Source organism: Battus philenor, unplaced genomic scaffold (genome assembly GCF_028537555.1).
Source record: "Battus philenor isolate CCGP_79_NKW_IND1 unplaced genomic scaffold, ilBatPhil1.0.hap1 SCAF_1, whole genome shotgun sequence".
NCBI classification, from domain to species: Eukaryota; Metazoa; Arthropoda; class Insecta; order Lepidoptera; family Papilionidae; genus Battus; species Battus philenor.
The window spans coordinates 11,356,491-11,368,829 of record NW_027181661.1 but is presented as its reverse complement, the minus strand read 5'-3'; the positions used below and the strand labels follow the sequence as shown (position 1 = coordinate 11,368,829).

The following is a 12,339-nucleotide window of genomic DNA, read 5'->3' as shown; positions in this document are numbered from 1 at the left end:
TATTATTTTAAAAGGACGTAGATTCAAATGAACAAGTCGGGACAGATCGAACGTTTCAATATCGCTTCTAGGAAGTCTGTTCCCGATCACGTCCGAAGAACGAGTTTCCAAATGACGCGACGGCTATAAAACAAGCCACTTACACTGTATACTATCGTCGTCGCCATTCGATAACCAGTTGGTCTCATCGAGAACGAGCTCGGATCGTATATTCGTACATTCTGTGCATGTTTTACATTATTTAAAAAAAAAAAGTTTTATGTTATGTAGGTTACACTGTAGTTTAAGCATGGCATAAAAACGAGTTAGGTTAATAAATAAATAAGTAAAGGAATAGCGTAGAATATTTTATTTTTATTATTATATGTGATCCTGCGATTTCCTTCGACGGATCGCCACGACCGTTCTCCCGGAAGGAATATGGATGGTGGTTTGCGACGTATGGCGAAGTTTCCGCATTTACTCATTTGAAGGTGCGGCTTGTCGTATAGTTGTGTCGACGCACTACTTTTACTCTCTTGCTCGTTTACTTTCGGCCGCGCAGTCGGAAATGTGATGTGAGCAGAAAAATCGCCACAGTCGTTGCTGCCACTCGATGTCGATAACAAAAGGTTGATATTACAACTACGATCGTAATACGTGTCCTTGTATGATTTTTTATCAGAAAAGTTAATCTTTCTTTTTTCCATGTTTTTAAATGAAAACTTTTGATTTTTGTATCACAACACCTAATTTTTTTTCTACTTTTAAATACAATTTATAAGCACCTTTATATTCTCGGTATATTATATATATGTCTTACGGATAAATTCAAGTTTATTTCTTTTCCTACAGTCCTCTTATTAAAACAAACAATTTTGTCATGCACTACTTTAACGCTGCTCTTATATTTTCAGCTATAGACTTCAAAACGTCAATAAGTAAAAACAGATCCTAGTGCCCGTGCTGCCTGTTGTTAGAGAGAAAAACTGTCAAATGTCATTGCTACGACTGCTATACGTAGCCTGCTATAATATTTTTTTTTATTGAAAACATGTTTTCTTTTACTTTTTATGTTTTTGATTAATATCATTTATCCACATGGCAATACAATTTTTTTTCTAAAGACTGGCAAGTGTATAGGCTCTTGGCAGACACTACGCACAGAGGAATCTAGCATTAGTAGTTTTGTAAAAAGGTAGTTTGAAAAATTCACTGATATAAAAAATATCTCTCGGCTAAAATGTCAAGATGTCAGCATTTTTTTAATCTGTACAACGGCATCTTTAATAGTCCCAATAAAGCAAGCTAAAAGCTTGTATTATATTTCTAACGCTGCCTTCTTCATAGCTTTAGTGTAAAAGAAAAAATGGTGGAAGACTTACAAAAAGACTTAATAAAATGCTATGATATGAATCATAACTTTTTTATATTTTATTAATTTAATATATTTTGACATAATAATATTCTATTGACTAAACTATTTATGACATAAAATACATTACAATTTACTTCAAGTATCAGTAGTCTTAGTTATAAGAATGTGTACGTGTAATAACATAGTCAACGGTAGTAAAAATTTAAATGCTACATTCCGGCATTGAAATGATATGAAAGAACGATACTTACCTATACCCCTGAATTTTATGAGATGATATTATATCCGATCTTCGTATCTCAACTTAAATAACAGAGGGTGGCCCATTTATTTAGCCAGTTAGTGAAATAGTTCAGGCTAGTTCTTCAACTAACCAATCCGCTAAACTATTTCAGTGGCGGCGAGCAGGCCGCTGAGGGTGCAGAACAGGTGGCCGCTGGGACCTTAAGGTAGGTTAGAGACCACGAACGAGCAACCGCTGCGTGGGACGTCTTTTCAAAAGGTAAACCGACGGCCTACTTATAGTTGTCGGAAGTCATTGAATACAGGCCCCTTTAAACTGATCCCGTTGGATATTTATGGAGGAGACCCTCGTCCAGCAGGGTATAGTTGAATTGATGATGACCCATTAAAATATAAAGTTATAACCGTAAATATTATTAAGTTAAATCAATCTTTAGTTTATGACGTTGTTTTTATTAATTTTTTCTTAACATGTCATCATCCTAAAAATATATCCGGACAGTTATTAATTCCATCGGAGCTAATGTACCTTTATTAATATTTGTCATAGATGTTCCTTCATCGGTGCCACATAAATTTGTGAGATAAACTGCTTTTACGTTCCGTAATATTTTCTCTATTGAAAAACCGTTCTCGCCATTACAGTTAGGCGATTCTAAATGGTTTAATTGGCATGTAAAGCTAAGTCTGTGCAATGTTAACAGCGCTGTGTTAACCGACAGTCTTTCGGAATTTCCTTTATATAGTATTAATCTAAAATTGACTACTGAAATATCACAAGGAAATGGTGTTTTTATCAATGGAAGAAATGCGTAATAACAAAGATCAGCTTGCGATCTATCAATGAAAAAAATATCTAAGTGATAATTGAGTGTGGCTGCAAGTTGTACAGCAGCCATGCTAGGAAGCTGTACCGTAACTTTTCGGTTGACGTTGTTGAGACTTTTACTTTTTCCAAAATTTTCTAACAATATAATATGTCTGTGGTGAGTGGCACTGTTATCAGCCAGGCCTTCTCCTGTACCGCGACCGTCATTATAAAGAACTCTACGGTCTAACATAACGACAATTTGCCCTTCCAACAAGGACGTAACTCCTTGGGCATGATCAGTTAACAGTGTCAGTCGGTTTTGGTAATCTTGTATAAAAACCATACTAGTCATAGGATACATGTTTGATTCGATACGTCTGCTTATATTAACTAATTTAGAAGTAAACTGAAATCCATTGTTATCTATAATTAACTCAGGTGGGTTCCCATTTACGATATCCGTTTGTACAGATAGAAATAGCTCCAGTTCTCTATTTTTCGGAGAAGCCTCATAATCAGTTTTACTTTCTAAACTAATAACCTTCGAAAGGGGGCCATTCATTAAATTAAATATTTTTACAGTACTCTGCAATAATCTACCGAATACTGTGGTCAGTTCAGTTGTTACAACTCCAGACACAATTAACATTATTTTTGATTTAATACCTCTCCTATAAGGCGATAAAATGTCAAACAAAGGTTTTGAAGTATTAGTATTAAACAAAAACATTCCTGAATTAATATCTGCGCTTTTGAAAGCACCGTAATCGATCATTACAGTTTTCCTGGTATTCGTATCTTTCTCAAATACTGTTTTCAACAATCCCGTAATTTCATCAAATATGAGACGATGCTTATAATTCTCCAGTTGTATATCGCCTACTTCTATAGGCTGAATGTTAAACGGAAATATAGGTCCATTGCCGGGGGTATCATCCACTACACATGAAACACAATAAATAGTCGAGGCACTCGATGAAGCATCATAAGTTTCTTTGATTTTAAAAAGCTCTAATGTCATCGGAGGAATAACAACTGCGAATATAATTGTAAAAAATTGTCTCGATATTTTTATGATGTTTTCGGATTGGTAATTCCATATTGGATTTATTTGTATTGTAACATCTTTTTTATTATGGTCGATTATTCTTAAATTCGGATTACGAGTGACAAATTCAACAATTTCCGTTCTTTCGTGGCTTAATGAATTAAAAACATAAATTTGATCGCCAGGTGTAACAGTTCTGAATGCCGAAATGAATTCGCCGTTTCTGTATACGTACTTCTGGAGGTATGTGACATTCCGATCAGATTTTATACTTATCAAACTCGCGCTTACTTCTTGCAGATACCAACAGTCTTTGACAGTTAACATAATTTTCTTATGTACATACTTCATTATATTCCCAGTAAGCGTACCACTGAGCACATTACGATCAAGTAGACGTGCTACAGTTTCTCTTGATTTGATTAAAAGGTTAAATAAATCTGAAACTTTAATTCCCCTAAATGCATTAGAACTAACAGCAAAAGAAAATAGCACTTCCGTAGTTCTGAGTGTACATTCTAGGCGCCGTAGAAGAATTTTAAGCAACGGTCTTGTCGTAAAGAATCCGGACCAATAAGCCGGCATCCCACTACTGATGTCCGCAAAGTTAAGGAAGTCCCCTTTAAGTGACGGATATGATTTATGTTTTTCTACGATTGTGCTAAAATAATCTTTAGGTGTTCCAAATTCTATAGTAGCTTTATATATCTCACGATTTGCGTTGACGAAATCTGCAATTTTTTTATAGTTATTGAACTGAAAATCAAATTCAGTTTGCATCTCATAATGATAAGGTCCTCCAATAGGAGCAATAATTACATTATGTGGTGATATTGTACCTGTCTTAGAATATTGCTCAAGTAATAATTCAGACTTTTCCTTAACGTTATATGAGTCTACATTTTTCGGGGACTTGACGAAATTAAATTCTAAAGCGCATACCGACTTATCTGGGCCACATGCCTTGAAGCCTGCTGAATTAAATTGCAGGTAGTGAGTCAACACTGAACTTTTTGGATAACGTTCATTGCCTATTCTATTGAGAGCATCATTTACGTTTGAATGTGTGAAAATATCATTGTCCCAGCTTTGTACCCAAATAAAATCGCTGTATTGATATTCGGCAAGATATTGTTCCCAGGAATAATGAACGTTAGTAAGAACCAAGTTAGAGATTCCCGATGCTGAGAGCAAATAAGTCATCGTTGGGCTGTGCGCCACGCTATTTGAAAGCCATGCTGTTTTCGGCATAAAATTTAGATGATGTTTAAGCCATTGATGTCCTAAAAAAGAAAATTTAAAAATTTATGTATTCGAAGTTTATTACTACATATGAGAATTACGGTCAATATATTACCACCTTCCATAAGTAGATGTAACATCCCGAACAAATGACTAGTAGCTTCATCCGGTTCTACCCAACTTCCGGTAGTAATTTCGACACGACCTGCCCGCATCAATCGACGGAACGCCTGAAAATAAAGTTTTAAGATATTTCAAAATTATTCATATTTAGATGTAAAACTGCGCAATATGTTGAGATGCCATACCGAACGAGTTTTTTGTGTTGTTGTTGCCCACCATTGACTTAAATGTGATATTTCATTCCAAGTAAATGTTAGATTTTTATAGAATTGCAGTTTTTTCACCAAATTTGACAAAATTTTATTAACGCTGTTATTATGATACTGTTCAAAGGTCTGTTTCCAAACAGAGTCCACGTGTGTGCGGGGTACTAAAATTACCTGTTAAACAATTAATAATTCTCAATTAACAATTAACAATTAATGTATTAAGTACTTTTTTGTATTTACATAACATCGGAGTAAAAGCTATTAAATGGAATTTATAATATTTATTAAAACGCATGAAGCTGTTTATCAAAATGTTGAAAATAAAAAAAAAATCACTGTATTGAAAACTTAAAATTAAAATATGATGTAGTATCAGTATGTTAGTGAGCTGTGGAGTCAAGAGCTAAAGATATTCATCTTAAAATGTGAAACATATCGTGATATCAATTGCTCTTTATTGCTCCAGCATCCATTTTAAACAAATCATAATGCCCGTCTACTTAATTAACACCTATTAACTTCATGCTTTTCGCAATAATATCTACAATTAATTACTTTAATTTTATATCGTAACAAGTTAATAACTACAAGAGAGAAAAACTTAGGAAAGAACCAACAATCATTAGTAAAATAACTATTTCATATCCTTCTTCGGTTTGTACACACATTTATCTTTTATCTTTAAGTAAAATTTTTCTTAAAGCAGGAGTAATATTGAAAAAATTAATACGCGTGAAACTTTGTTAGAATATCGAAACTATTATTCAAAATTTTGAAAATAAAAATATAATTTTAAACAGAAAAATATTGAAGTCCGATCTATAAATAAATTAAAACATAACTTACTTTTAGCGGTGGCCATTTAGTGTTTCTCATTAACGATTCATAACGACTGTCGAAAATATTATTCCAAAATTGTTTCTTCGTCATCCAAGGCGGCTAAGAAAAATTAGGAATTACATTGGCATTATTAATTAGATTATATCAAAAAACTTAAATTTTCTACTTGCATACCTCAATATCAAAATTACAAAATTTTTCTTGAGCGTCAATATCTGCTTTATATTGTTGCAAAACTACGCAACTGTACGGGTTCGAAGGAGCGGTGTAGTTGTAATACATGGGTACAATTTCCGGGGTTATTTCTTCAATTAAAAAATCTACTTTATCAGTATCCACGTCGTACTCGGGCAGCTTTCTTATATGTAAATCGTTTGGCTCTGCTGATTTATCGTTCACGTCGGAAGTTTCTCTGAATATGCTTTTTTTAGGAACACTGCTATTTCCATAAATGTGATGAATATCTGAGACCTTATAGTTTTCTTCTCTTTCTGGCCTTTGTAAAATTTGTTCTTCAACTGGAGGGAAAAATCTGGAAGTCCTTGGCATTTGATAAAAGCTTTCCACTGTTATTGCGTCCGGGAAACTATTATTAAATATCCTATCGAGTGAGTTGTCTAAGGGAAATAGTATGTTATCAGCAGGTAAAGAGTGGGAATTGTTGTAAAGTGTCTCTCGAGCTAATCTCAATTCATTGGGATGTTTGTTCTCCCGCCTATTCATTTTTATTTTTGAAGAGGCGCTTATACTTCTTAGGGTATCTACGGCTGATAAAATTGTAGATATTTTGGGACGTTGCTTATTATGTAACATTTTCCCCTGTGCATATCCGGGAAAAAGGGCTGCATGGACTTTCAAACGATAAGGAGATGAAGACATTGAAATATTTTTCCAAAATACTTGTGTTCCTCCACTTTCGCTAAATGGCCTTTGTACCATTTTTGACTGGCTTCGAACAATCTTCCGCAGAGCTGTGAAATTTAAATTTACTTTGCAAGCATTATAAATATTCTACACTCATGTATATAAAAAAATTAACGTTACTACAAAGACACAAAAGAACTAATAAACAAGTAATGATGTACTATATTATCAACAAATATAAATATTTAACTTGCGTAGAACTCACCAATGAAATTGATAAAATTATCAACACACCGAAATTAACGTTAAAGTTTGTTAGTAAAACAATTTTCTTAGTATGAATATTGTAGTAAATGGATTTATAATGAAGTTTTACCTTCTTGTTTTTAAATTAACTTCACATAAAATATAAATTGCAAGTTTGATATAAAAGGTTAAGTGTTATTTGATTCATATACATTAGAAACAATAAGTTGACACATATAAGCCTATGATCATAAGTATTCTTGTAGTAAAAATCACAGATAAAGATCTAAAGATACTTTAAAAGGTCTGAGGATAATTTTTCCTTTCCATAAGCAGTTCCGCAGTATAAGCATCTTTAATGTTGAATTTCTTGAAAAGTAATGTTAAGAATTTAATAAAAATAAACAAAAGAAATATTATGACATATACTTACTTTTTTCATAGCCATCGACATTAAAGCTTAGTATCAAAAAAACATAAATATTAAGGTCTGCGCGAAATATGTTCCTAAAAGCCATCGCGCGAAATCGATGGCCTGGATGTAACTGAGTAAGCATGTCTGCAATACATGGATGTTTAAAAAAAATTTGATCGTCAACAAGCAATTGTGTTTCCGTGTGTTCTCTACTGTAAAGACATTGTTATGATTATTACTCATGATTGTCTGCGACTTTATTATTACTACATTCTCGTACGTCCTTTCTTACCTTAACCGACACACTAAAATTGTATTAATAATATATATTGACACACCATATAGTCTACATATATACAAATAATACATTTATTATGTATTTTGCTCTTCTATATATTAAATAAGTTCATGCACTACGATGTGTTGTTTACAATAGAAAATCTGAAACCATTGGCATATATTCAGTACATATTAGAGTATTTATTTGAATCTAAGGACTACATGATATACATGAAATCGCTTATCCTGTAAGTAATTCATACAACCTTTGAACTTTTCAACATGTATATATGTATAAATATATAGGTACATGTATATAGACTGTAAAGTTCGAGAAAAGGAGTGAATATCACTCTAACGCCTGCGCGTAGAATTCATCTGAAGTTAGTAAGGGTAGGTGCTGCCAACATTTAAAAAAAATTAGGGCGGTACTCGATTATTGATCCGGAACCACCCTGCTATCATTAGTTCTTGTTGGACGCCGGGGCGAGCTTTGCATTATAACAGTATATTGCGTTGTTAACAACATCAAATACTTACTGATCGAAGATCAAGGCATAATGGTAAGCATACATTAAATTTAAATAAATTCTTACTTTCCTGACCTAAGATGAGCGTGGGGTTCAATATTTGGAACCGAAAGATTTTTCATATAAATGAAAGTTGTGCAACATTTTTAAAAAAATTAAAGGTTTTAGTTGAAAATGAACAGTTTTAGCATTAAGATTAATTCTTTGTTGTTTGTTTTTTCAACCGTTAATCAATTGTTTGAAGCTTATTCATAATTTCGTTACTGATCCATATGGAACTTATTGATTAGTGAACCAAGCATATGGTATGGTGAAACATAGAAATCCAGGAGTTTCGTTCCTGTGCACGTTTAAGTTACCATATTATTTTCTGAATTGGGCTGACTACTTTAAAGTGACTATAAAGATACCCGTCGCATAATAAGAGGTCAAGGTTATGAAAAACATATTAACTTGATGCTGAACTTTCTTCCATTTTTGTGTGTTCTTAATTGTAATATTTTAACAGTTACAATGTATTGTTAACAGGAGAACGCTAGTTCTATGTCAAATTCAGGGTTGTTGGAATGGGAGCTTTCCCTTCCATCTGATCAAATAATATCGCACGCCTGGTACCATGGAGCCCTCAGTCGCACGGCGGCTGAAATTTTGCTGCAGCAAGATCGGGAATTTTTGGTGCGGGAATCGTCGTCGCAACCCGACTACTACGTTCTCAGTTGCCGCTCCAATGGCCAACATTTGCACTTTGTTATTCAGCGGGTAATTAGAAATGGTTTGTGTCATTCAACTTTACTTAAACTTTCTTTGGTATACACTTCAACCTCTTACAGATTGTCGTACATCCCGAAACTATTTACGAGAGATTTCAATACCAATTTGAAGATGAAGCTTATGATACAGTAGCTGACCTTATCACTTCTTATGTAGGCTCTGGGAAGCCAATATCAGCAGCTTCCGGAGCTAGGATCCAATATCCTGCGAATCGTATTGTACCGTTGACAAATTACTTGCCCACTGAAGACATGGGTTCTGTTACTTCACCGAATGGTGATTCCTCAGGCTACGGGAACCCATACAGCTTGTACAGTCATTTTGCGACCAAATCTGGTATGCAACTTCGTATTCCGTTCAAGAAACAAAGGTCGCATTCTCTGACTCCGATCGATATAGCCCATCACATGACTCACGGTAAAAGCGCAAGCGCGGATGGTGTTATCCAAAGCCAAACCAATAAACACCTTAAACACTTTTCAAGTGATTCTACTTCGGGCTCAGGAACTTGGGATGCTAATTTGCCGACGAGCCCGCCCGCGAAACCTGCTCGCTACGACGGCCCGAAAGCTGATGAGAGACGTCTTGAACTTCAACGGCTCTATCACGTATCTGGTTCGGATTCCGGAAACGGGTCCGGTGATTCAAACCAAAGCTCCGCTCATAGTGATCCAAATAAATCAAAGATTGACATGGATTACAATTCTGTGACACTTGTGACAAAACACCAATTTGATTACGATGTTTCAGAAGCTAGACTTCTCCAAGCCGACAATTTGCAGTACATAGTCGAGTCGAGGATCCACTTGGACACCTTCCAGTCGCAAATAATACCACCAACTCGAACCAAACCACTGGAGTCGGAGACATTGCAAACAATAAAGCTTTTATTGCGAACCTCGGGGCCCCGCGTTTTGGCAAATCACTTGACGAAAGTCGACATGTACTTTTTGTTAGACGATGCTATTCAGGTCGTAGGCCTAAATCAAACCGCCTCAGGATTAGAGCTATGCTTTTTGCCCCAAGGTCGCACGCTGCGTATGAACGTGATTGAAAGGTTGGTAAAGAATTTTTGTTTAACATTAATTGCAATTAAATTTTTGGTCTTTATACATAATAACTTTAATTACAGAGTGGAGACGTTCCGGCTTCTTGTGGCCGTTACAATATTGACCTGCCAGACTGATAGGCAACGGGCTGACACTATTAATGATTGGATACTTCTTGCAGTCGAAACCAAAACGGCTTTAGGAAATTTGTATGGTTTTTCAGCCATTATGTATGGGCTTTGCATGCCACAGGTAAATTACTAACAAATTAATTTCAAAGTTTTATCAAATACCACCGGAAACTAATGATCCTTTTAACCCTAACATAGGTGCAGTCTCTTGATAACGCCTGGAATATACTACGGCAAGTGTACACCGCTAACGCCTTCATGTTTGAAGCTAAGTTGAGGCCATGTTTCAAATTAATGAACGATGGATCTAATCCGCTTCCACCTAATACAACAACGCCTGATATCTTGCCGGCAGTTCTATGCTGTTATATGTTTGGTAAGCATTTATACAAAATGTATTGTATATAGTGCAACAGTTATGAAAATAGAATTCGATCTTTTCGCAGATGGAGTGGACGGTGGACACATCCCACAAGACGATACCTACCGATTCAGTTTAATGAACACGTTTGATTTTGATTTTACCACCACTGCAGCCCATCTGGATGCGGCAAGACACTTCGCTGAACAAGTGGGAACGTTCAAAAGGAATGCTAGAACCGCTGTACAAGAAATGTCGTCGTCGGGGCCAGCATTAGATCCGATTTTGATTGAACTCTTCCAAACTGAATTCCATATAAATTTCCTGTGGGGTGAACGGGGGGCGCTTACAAGACCAAATCAAAGATTTGCCAGATTGTTTGATATACTCACGGCAATGGCATCCAAAGTTGCCCAGAAGTCGGTATCAAATGTAGTGTAAGTTTCAAAAATAAATGTATCACAACAATTTTAAATGGTAAACCATGTTTTTAAATATATGTATTTTAAATAAAACAATTTAACAAATCTTTGAATTTATGTACCTGTCGCATATAAAGGAACATATGTGTAGTATAATTATTTCCCTTATGAGATTAAAATAAATTTCAATCTCACCAAACCAACACTGTTTTATTAAAATAATAAAATATGACCTAGTGCTTTATTCCATTGTTTTTATTATTATTATTAAAAGAAATAGTTTGTTTTAAAAGGTAATATAAAATCTCTGTGGTTCATAACATACTTACCTTACATCCGTCTGTGATCCTAGAGGATGGACGTGGTTAAAAATATCGCCTACATTACATCTAATATAATAATGTTAAAAATTCAAGACACAAAACCTAATCATAATAAGACTTAAAGGATATCGTAACGTTGTACGCTTCAATAATAGACAGAAAAAACACTTTTTATTTTTAAGTTTGTGCTTTTTTGATACGACTAAGGTGATTAATACAAACCAAGTACGGCAAATTATTAAAAAAATGTAAATGCTCTATAGATGGTGATCGGTTAAAGATGTAAAAGCTTTATGATATTGAATTTATTGCTCATTAGCTGTTAATTAATGGTACACCCTGTCCAAAAATCAATGTGTCCAGAAATAATAAATAATGTAACATGGTAAGAAAAAGTATTTTTAAAATTCTGATTACTAAATATTAAAATCAATTATTTTTCCTCTATGCCACTGCAAACTGTACTGCCTAAAGTTATTGGCCTGTCGTATTCGAATATAAATTAATGTAACACATTTCGGAGTGTTGATCACATTATGCAGCGTTTTAAATAGATGTAAAAGCTTGAAAAATGTCTTTCTGCTGACAAATGAATTACACATTCATCCATTTAATGCTTTTACGCCTATACTATATTACACCCATTACTCTGTAGGTAATATATTTTAAACATTTCATAGAACTCTACACGGGTGTCAAGACACATTCATCACCCTACGCAGTGAACTAATTTTGACGTAAATTGTCTTCCTTTTGATTCTCAATTTTAGGGAACAACTAACATCGCCAGTGCTGTAAAAGGCTCCATAATTTTCTGGTGTTCTACTAGTTATGGGTTACTTAACGCGGAACAATTCTCTTTTAATATTCTGAATACTTTCAGATTGGCAGATTGTGCAGAATTTCAGCGTTAAAAGTAAAAGTAACCAAGTACGCCCTTGCCTATAATTTTAAAATAAAAATCAAATTGATTGGTCCCTATAAGCTGTAGTGAAGTGGACACGTGGAATGATATAGATGCCATTATTGAGTGGCAAGTAACTTAATTCAACAAATTTCATAACAAATCCTAAGT

At 34.5% G+C, this 12,339-nt stretch overlaps 2 protein-coding genes across 2 annotated transcripts; one reads left to right on the top strand and one right to left on the bottom strand.

The window, feature by feature from the left end:
- The first annotated feature begins 1,791 nt into the window (after nucleotides 1-1,791).
- On the top strand, nucleotides 1,792-10,990 carry LOC137920323 (SH2 domain-containing protein 3C). Its single transcript, XM_068763626.1, has 7 exons — nucleotides 1,792-1,806; nucleotides 3,645-3,702; nucleotides 8,736-8,966; nucleotides 9,038-10,035; nucleotides 10,111-10,279; nucleotides 10,357-10,534; nucleotides 10,605-10,990. The coding sequence occupies exons 3-7, from the start codon at nucleotides 8,751-8,753 to the stop codon at nucleotides 10,958-10,960; spliced, it is 1,917 nt and encodes a 638-aa protein (XP_068619727.1). The 5' UTR covers nucleotides 1,792-1,806; nucleotides 3,645-3,702; nucleotides 8,736-8,750; the 3' UTR covers nucleotides 10,961-10,990.
- Nucleotides 2,083-7,641, bottom strand: LOC137932672 (alpha-mannosidase 2-like). The gene is made up of 6 exons (XM_068776305.1): nucleotides 7,638-7,641; nucleotides 6,048-6,844; nucleotides 5,880-5,972; nucleotides 5,010-5,204; nucleotides 4,820-4,931; nucleotides 2,083-4,742 (listed from the first exon to the last, which is right to left on the bottom strand). Exons 1-6 carry the CDS (start codon nucleotides 7,639-7,641, stop codon nucleotides 2,083-2,085), a joined length of 3,861 nt encoding a protein of 1,286 aa, XP_068632406.1.
- Nucleotides 10,991-12,339: the final 1,349 nt, after the last annotated feature.

Bases quoted from the DNA above. Each gene is read 5' to 3' on its own strand.
- LOC137932672 (XM_068776305.1), bottom strand. The intron at 5,205-5,879 runs GTAAGTTATGTT...ATTGTTTAACAG, and splicing joins CTAAATGGCCACCGCTAAAA to GTAATTTTAGTACCCCGCAC. The intron at 4,932-5,009 runs GTATGGCATCTC...CTTTATTTTCAG, and splicing joins CAACACAAAAAACTCGTTCG to GCGTTCCGTCGATTGATGCG.
- LOC137920323 (XM_068763626.1), top strand. From the start codon at position 8,751: ATGTCAAATTCAGGGTTGTTGGAATGGGAGCTTTCCCTTCCATCTGAT. The intron at 10,036-10,110 runs GTTGGTAAAGAA...CTTTAATTACAG, and splicing joins CGTATGAACGTGATTGAAAG to AGTGGAGACGTTCCGGCTTC. The intron at 10,280-10,356 runs GTAAATTACTAA...ACCCTAACATAG, and splicing joins ATGGGCTTTGCATGCCACAG to GTGCAGTCTCTTGATAACGC.